At 47.1% G+C, this 19,928-nt stretch overlaps 1 protein-coding gene and 1 long non-coding RNA gene across 5 annotated transcripts in view; one reads left to right on the forward strand and one right to left on the reverse strand.

The window, feature by feature from the left end:
* The first annotated feature begins 4,230 nt into the window (after positions 1–4,230).
* PLCB3 (phospholipase C beta 3) overlaps positions 4,231–19,928 on the forward strand; it is a 115,875-nt gene continuing 100,177 nt past the window's right edge. The window contains exons 1-3 of one of the 4 annotated variants that reach the window (XM_061606203.1): positions 4,231–4,993; positions 9,953–10,023; positions 10,497–10,809. In XM_061606203.1, the coding sequence (XP_061462187.1) occupies positions 4,919–4,993; positions 9,953–10,023; positions 10,497–10,809 (459 nt within the window). In that variant the 5' untranslated portion in view covers positions 4,231–4,918. The remainder of the gene's footprint in view (positions 4,994–9,952; positions 10,024–10,496; positions 10,810–19,928) is intronic. The other 3 variants (XM_061606204.1, XM_061606201.1, XM_061606202.1) reach the window with 3 other exon arrangements.
* On the reverse strand, positions 5,118–10,661 carry LOC133374902 (uncharacterized). Its single transcript, XR_009760013.1, has 3 exons — positions 9,857–10,661; positions 8,372–8,493; positions 5,118–5,516 (listed from the first exon to the last, which is right to left on the reverse strand). It is a non-coding gene; the product is annotated as an uncharacterized LOC133374902 (long non-coding RNA).

Consider the following 19,928-nt stretch of genomic DNA (forward strand, 5'->3'; position numbering starts at 1 on the left):
GTTAGAAATAGACTGTGGTTGGTTTGGGGTGTGTGTGTTTTCATAGAATCATAGAATAGTAGAGTTGGAAGGGGCCTATAAGGCCATTAAGTCCAACCCCCTGCACAATGCAGGAATCCAAATCAAAGCATTCCTGACAGATGGCTGTCCAGCTGCCTCTTGAATGCCTCCAGCGTTGGAGAATCCACTACCTCTCTAGGTAATTGATTCCATTGTCGTTTGGCTTTTGTGCCAAACTCAGCCTTGAAACATGTGTGGGTGAGTGGGCCTCTGAGCATATGCAGAGTGTCCCTTGAATTTAGTCTGCTTTCTTATGTAGATTTATTTATATTGCCTTTCAGGGCTAATATGGACCTCTCAAGGGGTAGTATTAGTATTAGTAATAATAATAATAATGTTAAAAGTCAAATAGAATATCAATCCCCATGTAGTCAGGTTAGCATTTCCACCCCTTTTTTGCCTATAATGCAGGGTGTTGAACTTCAGAGCAGGGGGCCAAATGTCCCATCTGGCCCTTGGGACTCTCCTGAGGCCATTCCCTCTGTCACCAGGCCACACACGTCATTGGCCCTGCTTTGAACCCTCCATGCCTGGCCAGAATGTGCCCTTGACCTCTGACCATGCCTTTGGCCTGCCTGGATGGAGGATAGAGAGTGAGGGGTGGGTGAGTGCATGCAGAAATTAGCTTACTGTACAAAGATAAAATTTGCATGCATTGCTCCACCCATCAGTAGCCCCCAGAAGGGTGAATGGTCATCAAGCTGAAAAAGGTTCCCCAGCAGCAGGATTGAAACTTTTGCTTCAGCACAGGGGTGATGTCACCTCTTAGAGCAGGGATCATAGCTCAGTAGCAAAGCACCAATTTTGCATGCTGGATTGAATCCCTGCCATCTCCATTTAAAAAAAGATCTCAGGCAGTACAACAGCTAGAGCCGCTGCCAGTCAGCATATACAATATGGGGTGAGATGGGCAATAATATGTTGTTTGTTAAGAGGGCTGGGAATTGTAGCTCTGTAAAGTTCAGTTCCCAGAATTCTTTGGGGAAAGCCATGTGCTTCAAATGCTTTAAAAGTATGGTGCCTACACAGCCTGGGAACTTTACTCAGCAGAATGAGCGGGAAGGCTCTTAAGTGCAGCAATGGGTGGCTTACCACATTGTGGTGAAAACACATTACCATCTAAAGAGTGGGAGGGCTTAAAGACCATTCAATTCAGGATCTAAAATTATCACTGGATATATGGTGGTATCCACCACACACATAGGCTATGTACACGTTAGCTGTTAATCTGGCTCCAGTGTGTTCCCCTCTCTGTTTTTGAAGTTTTGGAGGCACCCAATGTTAGCCAGGATCCACAGGCATCTTTAATTCTCTTCTAAAAAAACTGTGTTTTGATGCATTTCACTCCAAGCCAGTTTCACTCCGACTGTTTGGTGGATCCCAGGTGCATACAATGGAAATGTTTGCAGGAGTTGGTCCTAAACCTCTGACGTCATGGGTGGAACTTCTAGAATAGGGGAAACCCGGTAACAGAAAGGGGAAAAAAAAAAGGGTCTGTGCGTACACAGGTAAACAGCTGTGCATATGTGCAAATGACTGGCGCATGATGACAATATCTTGGGCAAAGATGGGGTCGGGAAATAAGCCAGATAATGGCTAAGATATCCCTGCCCCATCTCTGGGTGTACACAGAGGAGGAGATTTCCATACACATCAAACCGTGCTGATGTGTGCAGTGGTGTGCAAACACAAACTGAAATGCAATGAGAAAAAAATGCCTTGTCGCATTTTAAGGCATTAATGCATACATGCCCATATGCACACACATGGGCATCCAGTAGAATAAAGGAACTTACTTCAGACACCACAAGACAAGGGAAAATGTATTAATGTAAGAAGAGCCTAGCTAGATCAGGCCAAAGGGGGCCCATCTACTCCAGCATCCTGTTCTCACAGTGGTCAGCCAGATGCCTCTTGTGGGAAGCCCACAAGCAGGACCTGAGCGCAGGAGCAACTCTCCCCACTTACGATTCCCGGCAACTGGCAATCAGAGACATGCTGCCCTCAACACTGGAGGTAGAACATAGCCATTGTGGCAAGTAGCCGATGACAGCCTGATCTTCCATGAATTTGTGTAACTCTCTTTTAAAGCCATCTAAGTTGATGGCCATCACTGCCTCTTGTGGGAGCGAATTCCATTGTTTAGCTATGCACTTTGTGAAGAACTCCTTCCTGTCATCTGTCCTGAACTTTATTCGGTGTTCATCCTGATTTGCTTGTGGGGTGTTTCCCATTAATCATTCATTAATTCCACACATTTCAGTGCATTTCCCTGTAGGTTTCCTAACTGCAAAAAGTCAGGTTTGGGGGTTTTTTGGTCTTAAAAAGTAGATTTGTTGTACTAGGGTGACAGAGCTCATTGATCCGCTTTAATCCTAAACCTAAATTTCTGGTATGTGCTTGAATCTCTCCTGTAAAATATCTACTGTCTAGAGGTTGCCTTTATGTCTCCCGGAAGAATTCTGGTTATGGAGTGTCTCGGAGATCCATTAAATTAAACAAAATAGTTAAAATGTATGTGGGAATGTATGCATTCTGTGCTGTAAGTGTGTGTGTATACAATATTCTGCATCATGAAGCCAAATCTTTGACCTGCATCCCTTAGGCAAATTCAGCAAAATGGATCCATATGTATAGGTCTACCTTGAAAAAAATTATTCACTTTATTGTGAAGTTCCTCAGCCTCAACCACAAAGCAGAAATTTTGCCAGGCGTTGTCCACCTTTATGAATTTGATTTTACACCATGCTTCAGTCATTCTTCCATGGCAGTTTCATTCAGGTATATCTTTCCAAGCCTAAGGACTAGAAGCTTGTTCCCCCTTTTAAAAAAATAAAAGTTGTGATTTTGGGAAAGTGCTAAATTCTGTGTCTGGTATCAAACTGCGTACTTTTTCTTTACTTGCACAGAATCATAGATTTTTTTAAAAAATCTCAACCCACACATCCCAGTTCTTTTTCATTCCCTGCAGTTGTTCTTTATTCATTTCCCTCTTCTGGCTTGGTGAGGATACAGTTGCTTCAGCCAGCTTCTTGCCTGCAGCTCCACACACCCGCCACTAGATGGAAAGATCTCCCCAGGACAACAGTTATCCATAGGTGTTGAAGCAAGAAAAAAACAAACTCCACAGGTTTGGCTCAGTTTGGCCTTTATTTGCCAGGGGAGTTGTCTGCTTTCTCCATGGTTTCTATCCTCACCACTTTGGGTGTGTGTGTATCTTTGCACGTCAAGCCAAATCTATCAAATTCACACTTTCTGAAACAATATAACTGAAAGACAGTCATCCTTTGAAATCCGCATGTATCTGAATTTTGCAATGTGGTTCTCCAACCAAACAATGTTTACAAAAATGCATATATACAGTTCTCCTCTCTATACACTCCAGCATGCAGCCCCCGGAAAGTTGCCCAGAAGGGACTGTGGCCCTCGGGCTGAAAGAGCTTCCCAGCTGCAGGCTCTGAAGGTCCCTTTGGCAAGATGCCTTCCATGGTCCCCATGCTGTGAGCTGACCTCCTTGCCATTATCACTGACTGTTATCGCTCCTCCTCTTCCTTACTATTTTCTCCTCCCGCTTGCTTTCTTGCATGTCAGGCAGAGAGCCAATCACCACAAGGGTTGAAAGGGAGAGGCAGGTGGGCAAGCAGGTTGGAGAGGGCCTTTTTAGGGAGCCCCCCCATTGGGGTGTGGACTCTTAGTAGATTCCCAACAATGTCTCACTTGGGGCGCTGTCCCTTGTCAGATGTTGGCCAGATGAGGGCCAATATACTGAAGCTTAATCCAGACAATTCTGAGATGTTGGTGGTGGGTGGTTCCTCTGGCTGGGTACAGGTGAAGTTGTCCAGGGTCTTAGACCCCTTACTTTTTTAGGAGCAGGGTCCCAGCAAGGTCCCTATGCTTCAACATCCTATGAGCTAATCATTATGAAAGGGGAATGTGTTAGCCATTGAGAAAAGTCTTCTAACCTGCTCCCTTGTCCTTTCCTGCTGATTGGAGCCAATCGGAGTAAATGTGAGTCAGCCACTGAGAAGACTCTTTTCAGTAGCTAACTTTCCCCAATTTTCATGCTTATTAGCTGCTAGGGATGTCTGTTGTTGTGAGAGAAGGCATTAACAAGGATCTCATTCTCAACCCAGCAGCAAAAAAGGGTGGTGGTGGCTGTGACTATCATGAAAGGACCCTGCACTTCTGAATTTGCAACTACACTACTGCGGCTGAGTGATGTGCAGCCTGCTCTAGACGAGGTCTGAAGGAGCGGGTTTGTAGTTTGGGCGTTCTCTTGGATCCACTGCTGTCGCTTGAGGCACAGCTGGCCTCAGTGGCGTGGAGTGCCTTTCATCAGCATGGGCTGGGGGCCCAACTGCAACCCTCTCTGGACAGGGATAACCTGGCTACAGTAATCTATGCTCTGGTAACCTCAAGGTTGGATTATTGCAATTCACTTTACGTGGGGCTGCCTTTGAATACGGTTTGGAAGCATCAATTAGTGCAGAATGCAGCTGTCCAATTGTTGACTGGTTCAAGGTGAACAGCGCATATACGACCTATCCTGTTCCAATTGCACTGGCTGCCGATGCGCTTCTGAGCCCAACTCAAAGTGCTGATTTTGACTGGTAAAGCTCTTTACGGCTCAGGACCCCAATATCTTCTGGCACGCCTCTCCGGATACGAACCGTTTGATCTTCCTCTGAGGCCCTTCTCCAGGTCCTCCCTTTGAGGGAAGTTCAGAGGGTGGTGACAAAGAACGTAAGAAGAGCCTGCTGGATCAGGCCAGTGGCCCATCTAGTCCAGCATCCTGTTCTCACAGTGGCCAACCAGGTGCCTGGGGGAAGCCCGCAAGCAGGAGAGGACCTTTCCAGTCATGACTCCCCATCTGCGGAAGATGCTCCCCAGTGAGGTCTGCCTGGCGCCGTCATTGACATCTTTTCAGCACCAGGTAAAGATGTACCTTTTCTCCCAGGCATTTGATAGACGTAGATGATGTTTTGTTTTTCATAGGCTGCCAAACCTTCCTGTGGCTGTGTGGGGGTGGTAGTGCTATTGTTTTGTTGTTATGTTTTCATAGTGTGTTTTATTCATTTTGTTTTAACATTGTGTACGTCGCTTGGGGACCTCTGGGCATCACGCGAATAATAAATCTAATCAATTAATAAAATAAATGTTGTCTATTTGCATTAGTTTTGCGTTGGTCCATAGTTTTAGGCAGATGAATCGAACGGTGAACTGAACTGAGTGACTGACAGGACAGGAATATTTTTATTTTTCCTATTGGTTTGTCTCAGATAGCTGAGGATCTGTGACAAAATGCTTCAGAGTGGTGGTGCGCTTGCAGACTCCGGTTCAGTTAACTTTTCACAGCTTTTCATGGAAGGCCTTCTCCCGTGGATTGGGGCCTTGCATGCGCGTGCCTCATGCAGCTGCATCCACTATCCAGTCCTTTTTGCACCGAAAGTGTCAAACTGAGGAAGATAAATTGGGAGTTGCGGGAGTAAAACGTTGCCATCTTGTCAGACTAAAATAAACTCCCAGTTAATAAACTGAGCTTGGGGCCTGGGAGCGAGAGTTTCACCATAAAAGGAGCCGAATTCTAAAATCCTGCCCCTAGAACCACCGTGGGAGTAAAGAAATTATTTGTATTAAAAAAAAGACAGAGTGGTATATATGTGTACGTGTGTGTGTATAAATCATTCTGGGGTCTATATACAGCTCCTCCCCGCATGACCCTAAATGTACCTTTTGACCCCCTGTGCTATTTGTGTGAATATCTGGGTGTTAATGGGGAGCAGAGTGTGGAAGAAAGACATTATTTGAATCTGGTGTACGTTTTAGCCCAGGGCTGAGTAAACCTGTGTTCCAGCGGAAGCTGATCTGGTAGGGCAAATGGGGTACCTTGGCCTGCCCTTAGTCAGCCCCCAGCTGCCTGTCTCCTTTCTTACAACCAGTCCAGAGGGTGGCCCTTGCAGGGAGGAGAAGGATGGGGACAAAACTAGAAGGAGGTGACTTTGCTTGTCATTGGCTCTGGCTCCACCTATCATTGGCTTTGGCTCCGCCTACTGTTGGGCTCCCTGCCTTCTGCCCCACCAGTCCCAACAGGCACAAGCCACCGCTTCTGTGGCCTTTCAGACATAGTTGTGGGACTGCCCACTGTCTTCAGCCCAGCCAAGTACAGCGAGTGGTCAGGGATGATGGGAGTTGGAGGTCCAGCAACATCTGGAGGGGCTAAGGGCAACTCCAGATGCCTTCTTTATCGAGCAATCATCCTGATTTGCTTGCACAAAGCTTACACGGTGGTTAGATTATATCTAGTCTTTATGGAGCATTTATTCTGGTTTATTTGTGGGGCAGTTATACAACAATGAGCATTCACCCTAGTTAGCTTGCAGGGCTTTTTAATGTCCTCCCATCAATCATGTGTTCATCCCACATTTTTCAGCGTGTTTCCTCACCACTACATTCACACCAGACATTTATTCCGCTATTATTCCACTTTAAACAGTCATGGCTTCTCCCAAAGGATCCTGGGAAGGGTAGTTTGTGAAAGGTGCTGAGAGCTGTTAGGAGACTCCTGTTCTCCGCACAGAGTTACAACTGTCAGAGTGGTTTCACAATCAATCCCTCTTCCCAGAGAACTGTTGTGTTAGCATTAGTTTTGCTTTTGAAATAAAAATAAATAAAGCCATCAGTGTACTTAGCGCTTTCCAGAATAACTTAATTTTAAAGGAGGCAGATCCCTGCTCTATGGAGATCCCAATGTTAGTGTGGAAAGAGAGGAAATGCAAGGCTGGCATAGGGTGCACATCAGCAAAATTGACTTTATCCTACTTTTAAAATGGATGTCTTGCCTTTTATAAAATGCTGACTAAATCAGCCGGGATAAAAATGTACCAGGTCTCATAAGACAGCAACAAAATATGAAAATAATATTTAAAGGCAGTGGGAGCATGAAAATGTTAAGAATGACAATTTGCAAAATCTCGCTGGATTAAAACTTAATTCATGCCTGTCTGAGAGCAAGCAGGTATTTATTGCAAGCACCAAGGCTTTGTTACAGTCAAAGGCTTTGTTAAACTGAGTTTAAAAACTCAGTTACTGTACAGTAATACCTCAGTTAACAAATCCTCCAGGAAAGAAGCTTCTTGTAACAAAATCTTTTTTGGGTGTGGGGTGTGTGTGTGTGGGGTCGCATACTCTGACAGTCGGAATGGGGTTCCTTGTCTACTGGATTGCAGCGGCTGCAGGCAGCTCTCATGTGTGGCTGGAGTGGCACTCCTTGCTAGGTGGTGCAGGCGCCTCTGTAGAAAACAGTGCGTCAGGTGCCCTGGACACAGCTGCTTGAGTGTAGGGGAGGATGGCAGAGAGAGAGACCAAGCACAGGGTGGTGGTGGTGGCGGCGGCTGCTGGCCCTTACCTGCCTGCTCAATTGTATAGAGAGGAGACCTCTGCTCAGAGCTTTAGACTGCTATAGCAAGTTGCTACATGATAAAAGAAAAAAGGAAGGAAGGCATCCCTGGATGCATTTTGGAAGAAGCTTTCCATTGGTCTATATGCAAGGCTTACCTGACCTGGTTGTTTCATTTCAGACAATGTATTGTCAGTTTTGAATAAAAAGTTTGCTGAAATATGTTGAACTGCTCTTCCTTTTTTGAGGTGCAGGAACCTATCTCTGTTCTTTCCATGTTATTCCTACCTCTGGCACCAAAGTTTCTGTTAAAGAAGTAATGTCCAGGAACGTATCTACTTTGTTGACTGAGGTATTACTGTATTATCTGGTATTCTATTATAAGCAGCCACACATTTCTTGGCAATATAATGTTTGAGTCTCTCAAACCAGAAATTCGGGTAGCCAGATCTAAGGGCCTCACACTTGGTGTGACTATGACAGTTCACCAGAGGAGGGAGTCCTTGGTTTGTTCTCATTCTTGTGCTTTGGCGCCACCAATGCAGCTGGCTCAAAGGAGGTACTGCAGCTTGCAAACTCAGCGGATGTCAGGTGACCTTAGGAAGCCAATGGGCTTTTGTTGGCCCTGTTTTCAGGTGCTTTTCCAGACCACCAACAATCCTGGCAGCAAAGTGGAAGAATAAAAAGCTGTGTACACAGCATAAATTTAAAGCACATGACTTCCTCTCAAGATTATTGGAAACTGTAGTTTGTTAACAATGCTGGGAATTGTAGCTCTGTGATGGGAAAACCACAGTTCCCAGGATTATTTGGGGGAAGCCATCTGCTCTAAATATAAGGGGGAGATGCAGCCAAAGTTGAAAAAGCAGTGTCCAGTGCAACATTAAAATAATAATGATTTTTTTTTCACTTTACCTTTCAGTCACTTTTTTTCCAGTCTCACCCTGATTATGCCCTCAAAGTTCACTTGGAAGGATTACGTATCACATCTGCGTTGTAACTTTGCAGAGAAAATTCTTGCTGTGACTTGAGGCTTCCTGCAACACACAAGGAAGAGATTTCCACAGGGTCAGGGCCTTTTTTCTTCCTTTCCTCTGTGTTTACATTCTTTTCCAACTCCCTGGAAGTTCGAAAGTGAAGGCTGTTTCCTCTGTGGAATCCAGCCAAGTTGGCTTAACTTTATGATCCTGTTAAACATCTTTTGAGAAAGCAGGGTGGGGCTGATATTTCTCTCTGTACAGGGGAAACCCTCCAGTCTGGAAAAAACAACATTTTATTCTCTCTAGGTTTTCCCCGGCACACATTTGACCCTTCTGGACACTAAATTACAGCTACTGACATGCTTATCTCCCACAGCAGCCTGGTGAAGACAGTTTTAGCTTGAGGACTAGTGACTTGGGCTGCATACTCTATACATTTAAAGCATATTTAAATCAACCCCTCCCTCCAGAATCTTGGGAACTGTAGCTTGTTAAGGGTGCTGGGAATTGTAGCTCTGCAAGAAGGTAAACTACAGTTTCCAGGATTCTTTGGGGAAAAGAATGTGCTTGAAATGAAGCTCCCTCGGTAATTTTGGGCAAGTCACTAACCTGCCTCACAGGGTTGTTGTGAGGATAAAATCAGGAGGGGGAGAACTGTGTTTGTATGCCACCTTGAGCTCCTTGGAGAAAAGGTGGGACAGAAATCTAATAATAAATAAATAAAATAAAAAGTATGGTGTGTATGCAGCCACCATCTAAGGTGTAATGATCTACATATTGGTTAGGTTAGGACCCAGAGACTGATTTGAACATCACAGGAGTGGAAAAGGGGAGAGGCAGTGTGGCAGGCCCTCAACTGGGATATCAACAGGCCATGGTGGTGGGTGGTACCCATTGCGAGTGGCAGGGCAGAAGGAAGGCAGCCCAGACAACAGGTGGAACCAGAGCCAATGTCAGGCAGAGCCAACACATTCAAGTTGTGTCTCCATCTTCCTCCCCAGGCAAGATCCACACCAACCAGTTAAAGGACGAACCAGTCCCACAGACCTGGACTGGTTGTAAGAAGGCAGGCAGGCGGGGGGCAGATTGAGGTTGGCCGAAATGGATGAGCCTCAGCTTCATTTGTTAGTTAGAGTCTAGATGTTGCTGGACTCCATTTCGCATCAGCCCCATCCAGCATGGCCAATGATTTTTTAAAAAACGTTTATTATATATGCCATGATATACTACAAAAAATACAACTAATCCACACCAAAACCCTTTCCCCCTCCTACCCTCCCCAGAGCCGCTATTTGTAACAATTAAACACCTCATATATAGTATTACAGGATCATACAGGTAAGTACAGAAGTACAGGTAAGTGCCTTTCAATTTAAATAACCGATATAATGCTATAAAACCTGAGAAACATAAAACATACATGTTCCAAGATAGCATGACCAATGATGATGGGAGTCGGATTCCCGCGTTATTTCGGGGCACCACGTCACCTGTCTAAATCAACTCTCTCTTTCAGAAGAATCTTTCCCTCAGCGCTACCTGGAGACGCCGTGGATTGAACCAGGAACCTCACGATACCCCGATGAGGTAGCTAGGTCGCGACTATAGGTCTGACTGGCTTAGTTTTGTGGCTGAGGGGAACGGGGGTGAGGCGAATTGAGCCTGGTTGTCCCCCAGTGGTAGTCTGATACTCAGTGGGGGAACCTGGAGGGGAGGAAGAAACCCTCCATATTTTGCTGGTCTCCAACTCCAGTCAGCCCCAGCTAGCCTGGCCCATGGCCAAGAATGATGGGAGTTGTAGGCCAACCAAATCTATCTATCTATCTATCTATCTATCTATCTATCTATCTATCTATCTATCTATCTATCTATCTCTCGAGGGCCTGGCACAATTCTCTTCCTTTCTCTAACCACTGGGCAACACGGTCTACTTTCCTAGGCGGGCTTCTTGAGGAGCAAACCCCGATGAACTCGGCGGGGCTCCCCCCTCCCCGGAAGCGCGCGCGGGATTCCTTGAAACTCGTTCCCTAAACGCAACTTTCTTTTTCTTCTCCCACAAGGAGCCGAGCGGCCTCTTTAAGCGTCTCCTCCCGGGCCGGTCCCACCTCCGCGCGCAGTCCCCGCCTCGCCCCTCCCGGCCAGCGAGAGGCAGTGGAAGACGCCGCCGCCGCCGCAGCTCGAGCCGGAGCAGCCGGAGCAGCCGGAGCGGGGGCGGTTCGGCAGCACGGGCAGCCGGGGGTCCCGGGCCAGGAGCGCGCTCGCGGGGGCGCAGCCATGGCGGGGGCGCGCCCGGGGGTCCACGCGCTCCAGCTGGAGCCCCTGAAAGTCCCGGAGACCTTGATAAAGGGCAGCAAGTTCATCAAATGGGACGAGGTGAGGTTACCCCCCCCCCGCCGCCGCCGCCTCCGCCGCCGCTCTTCTTGCTTTGCAAACTTTTTCTTGTACAACAGCCACTTTCCTTTCTGGAGCCACGTTTTTTGTTTCAGGGGATTCCCCCTTTCTGGGTAACGAGGGTCCTTTTCTCCCTTCAGATCGCCAGTCCTTTCTGGGCAGCAATTTTCTTTCCCCCCCCGTTCCAATGTGCCTGTTCGCTGTTCTTTTTTGGGGGGGCTCCCCAACTTCCCAAGGAAAAACGGGGTCCTTTGCACATCCTTATCCCCTTTTCTTCTGCCGTCTCTCGGCTTGTTTTTTTGGGGGGGGGTCCTTTCAGGGAAATGATCTTGCTCCCTATGTGTAGCTTTGCACCCCACTTATGGAGCTGTCCTCTTACTATGGGGAGAAAGAGGGCCTGTACTACTACTCCGTTCCCACCCGCTTTAGGTCCACTTTGACTCCCTCTTCATTTACTCGCTGCCGCTTATCTCAGAAGACACTCCTAAATTCCATTCCTTTGCAGACTCCCTAATTCTTTATATATGCCTTTTGTTTTTTTGTTTTGTTTGGGGTGGGGAGAAGCCCACCATTTCTTCATGCAAACCTCCTTGGGGAAACCACTCCCCCTTTCCAATTATCCGCCTCTCCCCCCCAGTTGGTTAACATAGGGATCCCCCCCTTCCTAAAGGGGTCAAAGAAGTACTCTGTAACAAGGGGAACTCCCTCGTGCACTTTTTCCTGAGGCTTTTTCTTCTTTCCATCATTCTTGGGGAGGCCCCCTTCCCAGGGCTGAATCCTTTCATTTATTTTTGTAAAGATGCTCTTATTTCCTGACTCCACCCCACCCTAATTCATAGCAGATCAACTACCTGGGAAGGATTTGGAAAAAAAAGGGGGTCTATTTGTTTTTATTACTTCATTATATGCTATGAATGGTGTGGGGGATCAGCCCCGTCACTCCTGCCTCTTTGACAGCTGGTATGCTTGTCACCCCCACCTTTGCCCCCATCCCATCCTCAGGAGTCTCCTTTCCTTGGAAGAAACCCTCCTGGTGGGCCCCCAAAGCTGCCTTTTCTCTCTCCTTGATGCACCCTTGTAGGGCATCTGCAGCAGAGCCCTCTAACTTTCCCTTCCAAATCTCTGCCTAACCCTTTCTTGTCTTGTATCTCCTTGCCCCCAAACCTGACCTCTCTCCATGGCTCCCTAGCCCTGAACTATCAAAGCACAGTGGGGTGGGGGTTGATTGGTGCTCTCTCCCAATGGCTTCCTTCTTTCCCTGACCTGACCTGTTACTGTTAGCCTGGCTGGTTCTGGAGCCGGATCACCTCTCCTTTTTGCTTTGTTGTTGTTTGGCTTTAAGTCACATCCATGTCATACATTTAAAGCACTCTTATACTATTTAACACTTATGATCCCCCCCCCTGGAATCCTGGGAACTGTAGTGTATCCCTCACAGAGCTGCCATGCTCAGCACCCTTAAACTACAGTTTCCCCAGGATTTTGGTGGGGAAGCCATGAGTGTTTAAAGTAGCATAAAAGTGTATGGTGTGGATATGGTCTTATTACTCTCAAAGGGCGGTATCCAGTTAATTTTTTCTCAGAGTAGACCCATTGAAATGAATGGACTGAAGTGAGTAATGTTTGTGGGTTTCAGTGGGACTACCATTGGACATAACCCAGGACCTGCAAGCCAAGATATCTTCCTGACTTTGCCTTCCTTTCCCTGGAAGGATTTCTTTAAAATGTTCAATGCGTGGGGTGGTATCTAGGGAGACAGCAATGATGCCCCTCCCTCTCTTGGAATGTCTCCCGCTTTTTTCAGTGGGTTATAAAATAGGGAGGCCATGCTGACCCCTTGGTTGGCTCTGTGCCCCCTGCCCTGTCTAGTTTCTGATGCATGCTCATTCCCATGTCCTCTGAATCTTGATTTTTCAGTGTTTGTGTAAATTTTGTGAGCCCAAGAGTGTGTTATAAAAAAAGGGGGTTGTTCATGGGTGCTCTCTCTGGGGAAAAACTCTGTGCAAGGGTGCCAAGGAAGCGGTTAAGCTCTTGATGTGTGTTTGTGCATGGGATGGTCCTGGTGGGGTGTATTCATGTGACAGATCTTTGCAGGCCTGCCCTACTGAGCCACTAGCCTTTGCTTCAGTTTGGGATCTTGCTGTGGGTCTCTGTGTTCCACCTTGCCTGTGGAGATGGGCAGATGGAGTGGAACATGCAGTGAGTGCATCTATGGGGTCCAGAGACTCTGGGCATGCTCAGTGGGGACCGGTGTGGATACAGAAAAGGCGCTGTTGGGCCTGACCATTCTCTCTGTGGGGCATGGGATGGGGAGGGAGATAATTGCTATTGGGATCAGTGGGGAAACTGTGTGGAATTTCTCAGCAGGGCCCATCCTGAGTAGGTGTGGTGCAGTAGGCCTCTGGTGCTTTCCATCTCTCAGCTGAACCTGCCTTGCAGGGGTGTTGTTGGGGGGGGCAGAGAGGTATATACCAGCTTGAATCCTTTGGTGGAAGAGTGAGGTAAAAAGTCAATACATAGTATCTATGGAGCTCAGGGTGTGTATGTATCGGCCGTTTCAGGCATAGGGGCCTGGAGGGTTTGACAGCTCAGCCTGAATTGGAGTGTTTACGGTGAAGGGACCCCCTGGGTCACTTCACTGAGTCCTGGTAGTTGTGGTGGAGACACAAGAAAGGCTTGATTTCCCACCCATCCCTTCTTTCTTGGTTACTGGAGAGGGGGAAATGGGCTTGGATAGCTATTGTCTCTCTCTCCCCCCCCCAAAAAAAAGTTGTCTCTCTTTTCGCCCGGCTTGGGATTTCACAATCTTAAGCGCCTATATGACAACAGTCCTTTTGGCCTCACTTCCTTTTGCTCCATCCAACCCCCAAAAAAGGAAGCCCAGAGCCTTAGGCCGAGAGGGGGGGGAGAGAGAAAAGGAAAGATAAAAGATAGCTCAAGGGGCCTGGGCCCCACACTCTTCTTCTGGATCAAAAGGAGATTTGTGGGGTTGGGGGAGGCGGGTGGAAGAGAGCGAGTGCATAAGGCAACCATCCCCTAACAAAGAGAGTAAGACACTGTAGTTACAGGGAAAGGAATTCAGGACTTGGCCTGATTGAAGCCGAGGGGAAGCTGTGGTGTATGCGAAGCCAACAGATCTCTTCTGTGTGTCCGCACGCATGCATCTGCGCACATCCCGGACACCTGGGTCTGAATGTTATGGGGAGGCTGAAGATGGTGGGGACAGCGCGTCCCCCTCCTGTCAGTTGCAAACTCTGCGTTCAGGCCTGGTGTGAACAGTCATCCCTGAAACGGATGCGTGCTTGGGTGTCACAGTTCTGGGTCTCACCCATGGGTCTCGGCATATGGTGGGGGGAAGGAGGGGGCAGTTACTTCCCTCTGATGTACCATAATATCCAGATGCCTGTCTTTCACTTAAAAATAAAAGTAAATTTCTAGCATGTATAAAACCTGAGAGATTCTCATTATTATGATTTAGAAACTAGGCGCTTCCCCACAGTGTTTTAGTTTGCCCCTCCCCCCCCCGAAAAATTCCTGCAGGCACCCACAGTCTGGCCCAGTCATGGCTCTCCATGTCCCCAGACATGATCACTGCTCAGAGACCTCTGACCAATGTGTGTGTGTATGTTTGTGTGAGAAAGCGGTGTGGGCATAGTGATCCGTGGTCTCATGTGCCAGGGCCCATTGAGAGAAGTAGGTTGCTTTGAAGGCAGGATGGCTGTCGACTCGGCCTGGTTTTAGAGAGGTGTGGGGAATTTAAAGGATTTTGCATCCCTCAAGTGCTCGTATCTTTTCTGTGGACTACACTCTGATCCCCTAAGGATGTGAATCTGATGAATATTTGCACAGTACTGGGAAACACGTTTCTGAGGTGTCTGCCAGCTGACACCCCCTCCCCGCCAACGCCCTCTTCTCCCCCTTCCTTTGCCTCAGCAATGCTTCTCAAACAGCTGTGAGGACAAATTGCCTCCCAAAACATCTCTCTAGGGACTCCTGTTTCAGGCCTGGATTGGTGTGGGATGGAGAGCCGATCTGCGGGGCTCAAACTGCAAGCAGCAGGGGAAAGGAGGAATACTCCCTCTCCTCCCTCTGGTTTTGCACCTTATTCTCCCCAACATCCCATCCCAGATCTGTGGGCAAGAATTGCAAGCGGCATTGCATGGGTTTCCTCGGAGCTCCTAATTTTCTCCTCTCCCGACATCCCCTCAACTTCCTGTCAGTGCAGTTCTTAAAAAAGATGATTTCCCAGATCTGTTGATTTTCCTGGGTAGACGCTGGAGGCGATTGCTTCTTTCTGGCCACATCTGCACCATACATTTAAAGCAGTTTTGTATCACTTTAAACATCCCTGCCTTCCTCCAAAGCATCCTGGGAACTATAGTTTGTAAAGGGTACTGAGAGTTGTTGGGAGATATCTATTTTGCGTGCAGGTGACAATTCCCAGAGTAGTTTAACAATCAGTACCTCTTCCCAGGGACCTCTGGGAATTGTAGCTCCATGGGGGGAATAAGGGTCTCCTAAAAACTCTCAGCATCCTTAACAAACTACAGTTCCCAGGATTCTTTGGGGGTAGTCATGATTGTTAAAGTGGCATAGTTCTTTAAATGTTTCGTGCAGATGCGGCTTCTCCCTCTCTTTTGGCCTAGCCTACCTCACAGGGTTGTCTTAAGGATAAAATGAAATGGGAGGAGAGGATCTCCATGGTTGCCACCCTAAGCTCCATTGAGGTAGAGCATAGCAAAAATACTGTTTTAGAGCAGTGTCACGAGCAGAGCTTGGAAAAGTTACTTTTTTAAACTACAACTCCCATCAGCGCTAGCCAGCGTGGCCACTGGATTGGGCTGATGGGAGATGTAGTTCAAAAAGTAACTTTTCCAAGCTCTGGACTCATGAGGTCATATGGGGTGGCTTCACTGGAGCTTATAGGATTTGGAAGAGCAATCTGAAAAAGGCACAAGGCTCCATACAGACTGCTCATTTAAAGCACACACACCCTCCAAAGAATCCTGGGAACTGTAGTTTACCCCTCACAGAGCTACAATTTCCAGAATCCTTCATAAACAACCGTTCCCCGGATTCTTTGGGGGAAGCCATGTGCTTTAAATGTATGGGGTGTAGGCAGCTCGGGGTTTTCAATGAAAAAAGACCCCTTCTTGGGGTACCCCTCTTCTTTCTGTGCTATCCTGATATCAGGGTGCCCTTTGCTCCTCTAAGCACCCTTGAATCGCTTCTGGCATCTGATGGAGATGTTGCCGTTAAAATGTTTTGGAGTTGTTTTTTGGTCAAAAAGCCCCACACCTCTTTAGTAGGGGTCCTGTCTCATTGTTTTGCCTTTGCTTTCTTCTCTTACCAACCCCTCCCCCTGCAAAAGAAATATCAATGTGTGAGGATTAGATACGATCCCCGACTTTGCCCTCCACCCTGGCTTCATTCTTTTAAGAGCCATTTCCTTATAAGTGGGAGAGCCGGGCAGAATGATTCCAGTTCAGTGTTCCCACGACGATAAGGTCCAGAGGCCAGCTGATGTGGGAAGGGCTCTGTGGGTGTGTGATGTAAGATTGGAGGGGGGGAGGCTTGCAGTTGCAGAGCTGCCTGGAAATAGCCCCCACTCTGCTGTGTCTCACTTGTAGCGTCCTGAACCCTTCCGCCTCCAGTCCCAATCCCCATTTCCTTTTAATCTCCAGACCCAATTTTCCAAGGTCTCAGGGTATTTAGTGTGCAGACCAATGGGGGCGCATATGGTCTCTATTAAAATTCCTGTCTTGTGAGGGCGTCCCCCCCCCCAATTCCTGTAACATGCATACAATGCCTGAAGGGGATTCCCACAGCCCTGCAATGATAGGAGGAGGGGTGAGTTTGTGTGCTGGGAACTGTGAATCGTTTGGGAGGATAAAGGCAAAATATGTGGGGGCTTGAAGGGGGGGAAGGAGCCCCATAGTGACTTCTTTGTCAGTGGGGGTGCAATGCAGGGAAAGAAAATATTTGGCTGGGAAGATAGAATGTTGTGCTCGGGGGAGTTTATTCCTTGCATTTTTAAAAATTAAATGTTTGCAAGTTGGCACAGTTTAAGAAGCAAAAAGCAGTTAACCCTTTTGGAATTTATACAGTTAGAAAAATGATGGAGGCTTGGCATTCTGGTGTGTGGAGCCTTATCTGAGTATGTTCTTATTAGGTTCCTCCCAACATCCTCCCTCCAAAGAACCTAGAGAATATACAGGGTTTTTTTTTTTTCTTATCACTTCATAATTGGAACAGCCCTGTGAAATAGGTTAAGCCAAATGAGTGGTGCCACAGGGTCTCCCATTCAGCTTCACGGATGAGCAGGGGGATTTAAATCCAGGACTTAACATGAGTGATTCAGTGTCTCTGCCCAAGAGTTCCTTTAGAACTAAAATGTGAAATTGCTGGTCTAAGAAAAAATTGCAATTGTAACTGAAGTCATGCCCTTTACCAGATGATTAGGAAGTAGTCTGACATTGCACCAATGTTTAGAAAATGGATACAGGAAATTACTCCTATTAAGCTAATGTCTGTCCCAATTGGTGGAAAACATTATTAAAGTCAGAATGATAAAACACATTTAAGGACAAGCCTTGCTGAGGAAGAATCAGCAAGGCTTCTGCAAAGGAAAGTCCAGCCTTGCCAACCTTTTGGAGTTCTTTTGAGAGTGTCAGTAAGCATTTAAATGGGGCCAATCTTTTGCTATTATAAACCTGGACTTCCAAAACCCTTTTTGGCAAAATCTCTCACCAATGTGTTCTGGGTAATTAAAAAAAAATATTATTACATTTATATCCCACCTTTCATGTGGTGTAGTGGTTAAGGTGTTGGGACTATGACTTGGGAGACCAGGGTTCGAATCCCCACACAGCCATGAAGCTCACTGAGTGACCTTGGGCCAGTCACTGCCTCTCAGCCTCAGAGGAAGGCAATGGTAAACTCCCTCTGAATACCGCTTACCATGAAAACCCTATTCATAGGGTCGCCATAAGTTGGAATCGACTTGAAGACAGTCCATTTAACTTTTTTTCCTGTACGGAGCTTAAGGTGGTGTACGTGATTTCTCCTCCCTTTCCATTTTATCTTCATAACAACTGTGAGGTAGGTTATGCGGAGTGGCTCTCTGAAGGTCATCAAGCAAGCTTCCTGGCTGAGTGGGGATTTAAATCTTGGTCTCCTAGGTCCTAGTCCAACACTGTAACCACTACACCACACTGGCTCTTAGGCAGGTTGTCTAATGGGTTGTTACCTGCTTAAAGAGCAGGAATGAATAAATGATATGGGTAAACAGACCTCATGATGGTGGGGAGGGAGCCATTGTGGGTGCAGTTGTATTGGGTAGTGCTATTTAACACTCGTAAAGGATCTTGAGTCGGGTGAGCAATCAGGTAGCCAAGTTTGTGAATGACAGATAGCAAGCTATTCAGGATGGTGACAATCCAAATAGACCGCAAACAGCTCCACTGGACGAACAGGCAATGAAAATGGCCGTTGGGGTTTGGTGGGGTAAACTGATGTGATCTGAACTGGCAGAGGGAACCAGAAAAAGGGATCTTGGGTTTGTGGTAGATAGCTTAATAAAACCATCAGCTTGCTGTGCTTCAGCACCGAGGAGACATTCCTTGCCAGGGATTCTTAGGAAAGCTATTTGAAAACAAAACTGCCACTCTCGTAATGCCTCTAAATAAATCTGTTCTGTGCAACAATGGTTGGAATACTATGTACAGTTCTGGTTATCCAATCTCAAAAAGGGTATCACAGAGCTGCAAAAAAAGTGGCTGAAAGGGCAGTCAGAAGGATCAATAGCCTGGAGTGATGCTCCTAGGTAAAGAAAGCTCACAGCATTTGAGACACTTTAGCATGGGACAGGGCTGGGCAACCTCTGGAAGGCCTCTGGTCTCCCAGTCCATCTTAGGAAAACTAATAAAAGGGGACGTGATTGAGGCTGATAAAATTATACAAGGTGTGAAAAAAGTGGGTTTCAGAAATCGCCTCCTCTTTCTCTCATAACACTAGAACCCTGGGTTGTGCAAGGAAGCTGAACGGCAGATGATTCAGCAGAGACTAAAGGAAGTCACATAGGTCACATCCACACCGTACATGTAAAAGCACATGGCTTTCCCCAAACAATCCTGGGAAATGTAGTTTAATGCTTTAAATGTACACTTGTAGTGCTTAGCTAACCTATGGAATTCACTGCTGCAGGGTATTGTGATGGCCACTTGCTTAGGTGGCTTTGAAAGGGGATTAGATAAATTGATGGTGGAGGCAAGGCCTTGGAAAAGGTTCAGAAAAGGGCAACCGCGATGATCAAGGCAATGGAGAGACTCTGCTATGAGGAAAGGATGCAGCATTTGAGGCTTCTTAGTTTAGAGAAAAGGCGAGTCAGAGGTGACATGATAGAAGGGTATAAAATTATGTATGGCATGGAGAAAGTGGATAGAGAAAAGTCTCTCTCTCTCTCTCTCTCTCTCTCTCTCTCTCTCTCTCTCTCTCTCTCTCTCTCTCTCTCTCTCTCACTCACTCACAATACTTGAACTTGTGGACATCCTCTGAAGCTAAATGTTGGAAGATTCAGGACAGACAAAATGAAGTACTTCTGCACAGAGCGCATAGTTAAACTATGGAATTCACTCACTCCCACAAGAGGCAGCAATGGCCACCAACTTGGATGGCTTTAAAAACATAGAATCATAGAGTTGGAAGGGGTCTATAAGGCCATCAAGTCCAACCCCCTGATTTGACAAATTCACGGAGGATAAGGGTGTCCATGGATACTAGCCACGAGGGTTAGGATGTGCCTCCACTGTAAGAGGCAGTATGCTTCTGAATATCACTTGCTTGAAACCGCAGGAGGGGAGAGTGCTCTTGCACTCAGGTCTTGCTTTTGGGCTTCCCATAACGGGCATCTGGTTGACCACTGTGAGAACAGGATGCTGGACTAGATGGGCCGCTGGCCTGAGGTTCCCCACCCGTGATATAACCCAGGGTAAACAGCAGTGAGAGAGGGGAAGGCGCGGGCAGATGAAGACCACTTGGCATTGGCGCCAATGGGCTCTTGGCAGCTGCCTGAAGATGCCAAGAGTTGACGCCGCGCCAGG

This window comes from Rhineura floridana, chromosome 22 (assembly GCF_030035675.1).
Source record: "Rhineura floridana isolate rRhiFlo1 chromosome 22, rRhiFlo1.hap2, whole genome shotgun sequence".
In the NCBI taxonomy this organism is placed as follows: Eukaryota; Metazoa; Chordata; class Lepidosauria; order Squamata; family Rhineuridae; genus Rhineura; species Rhineura floridana.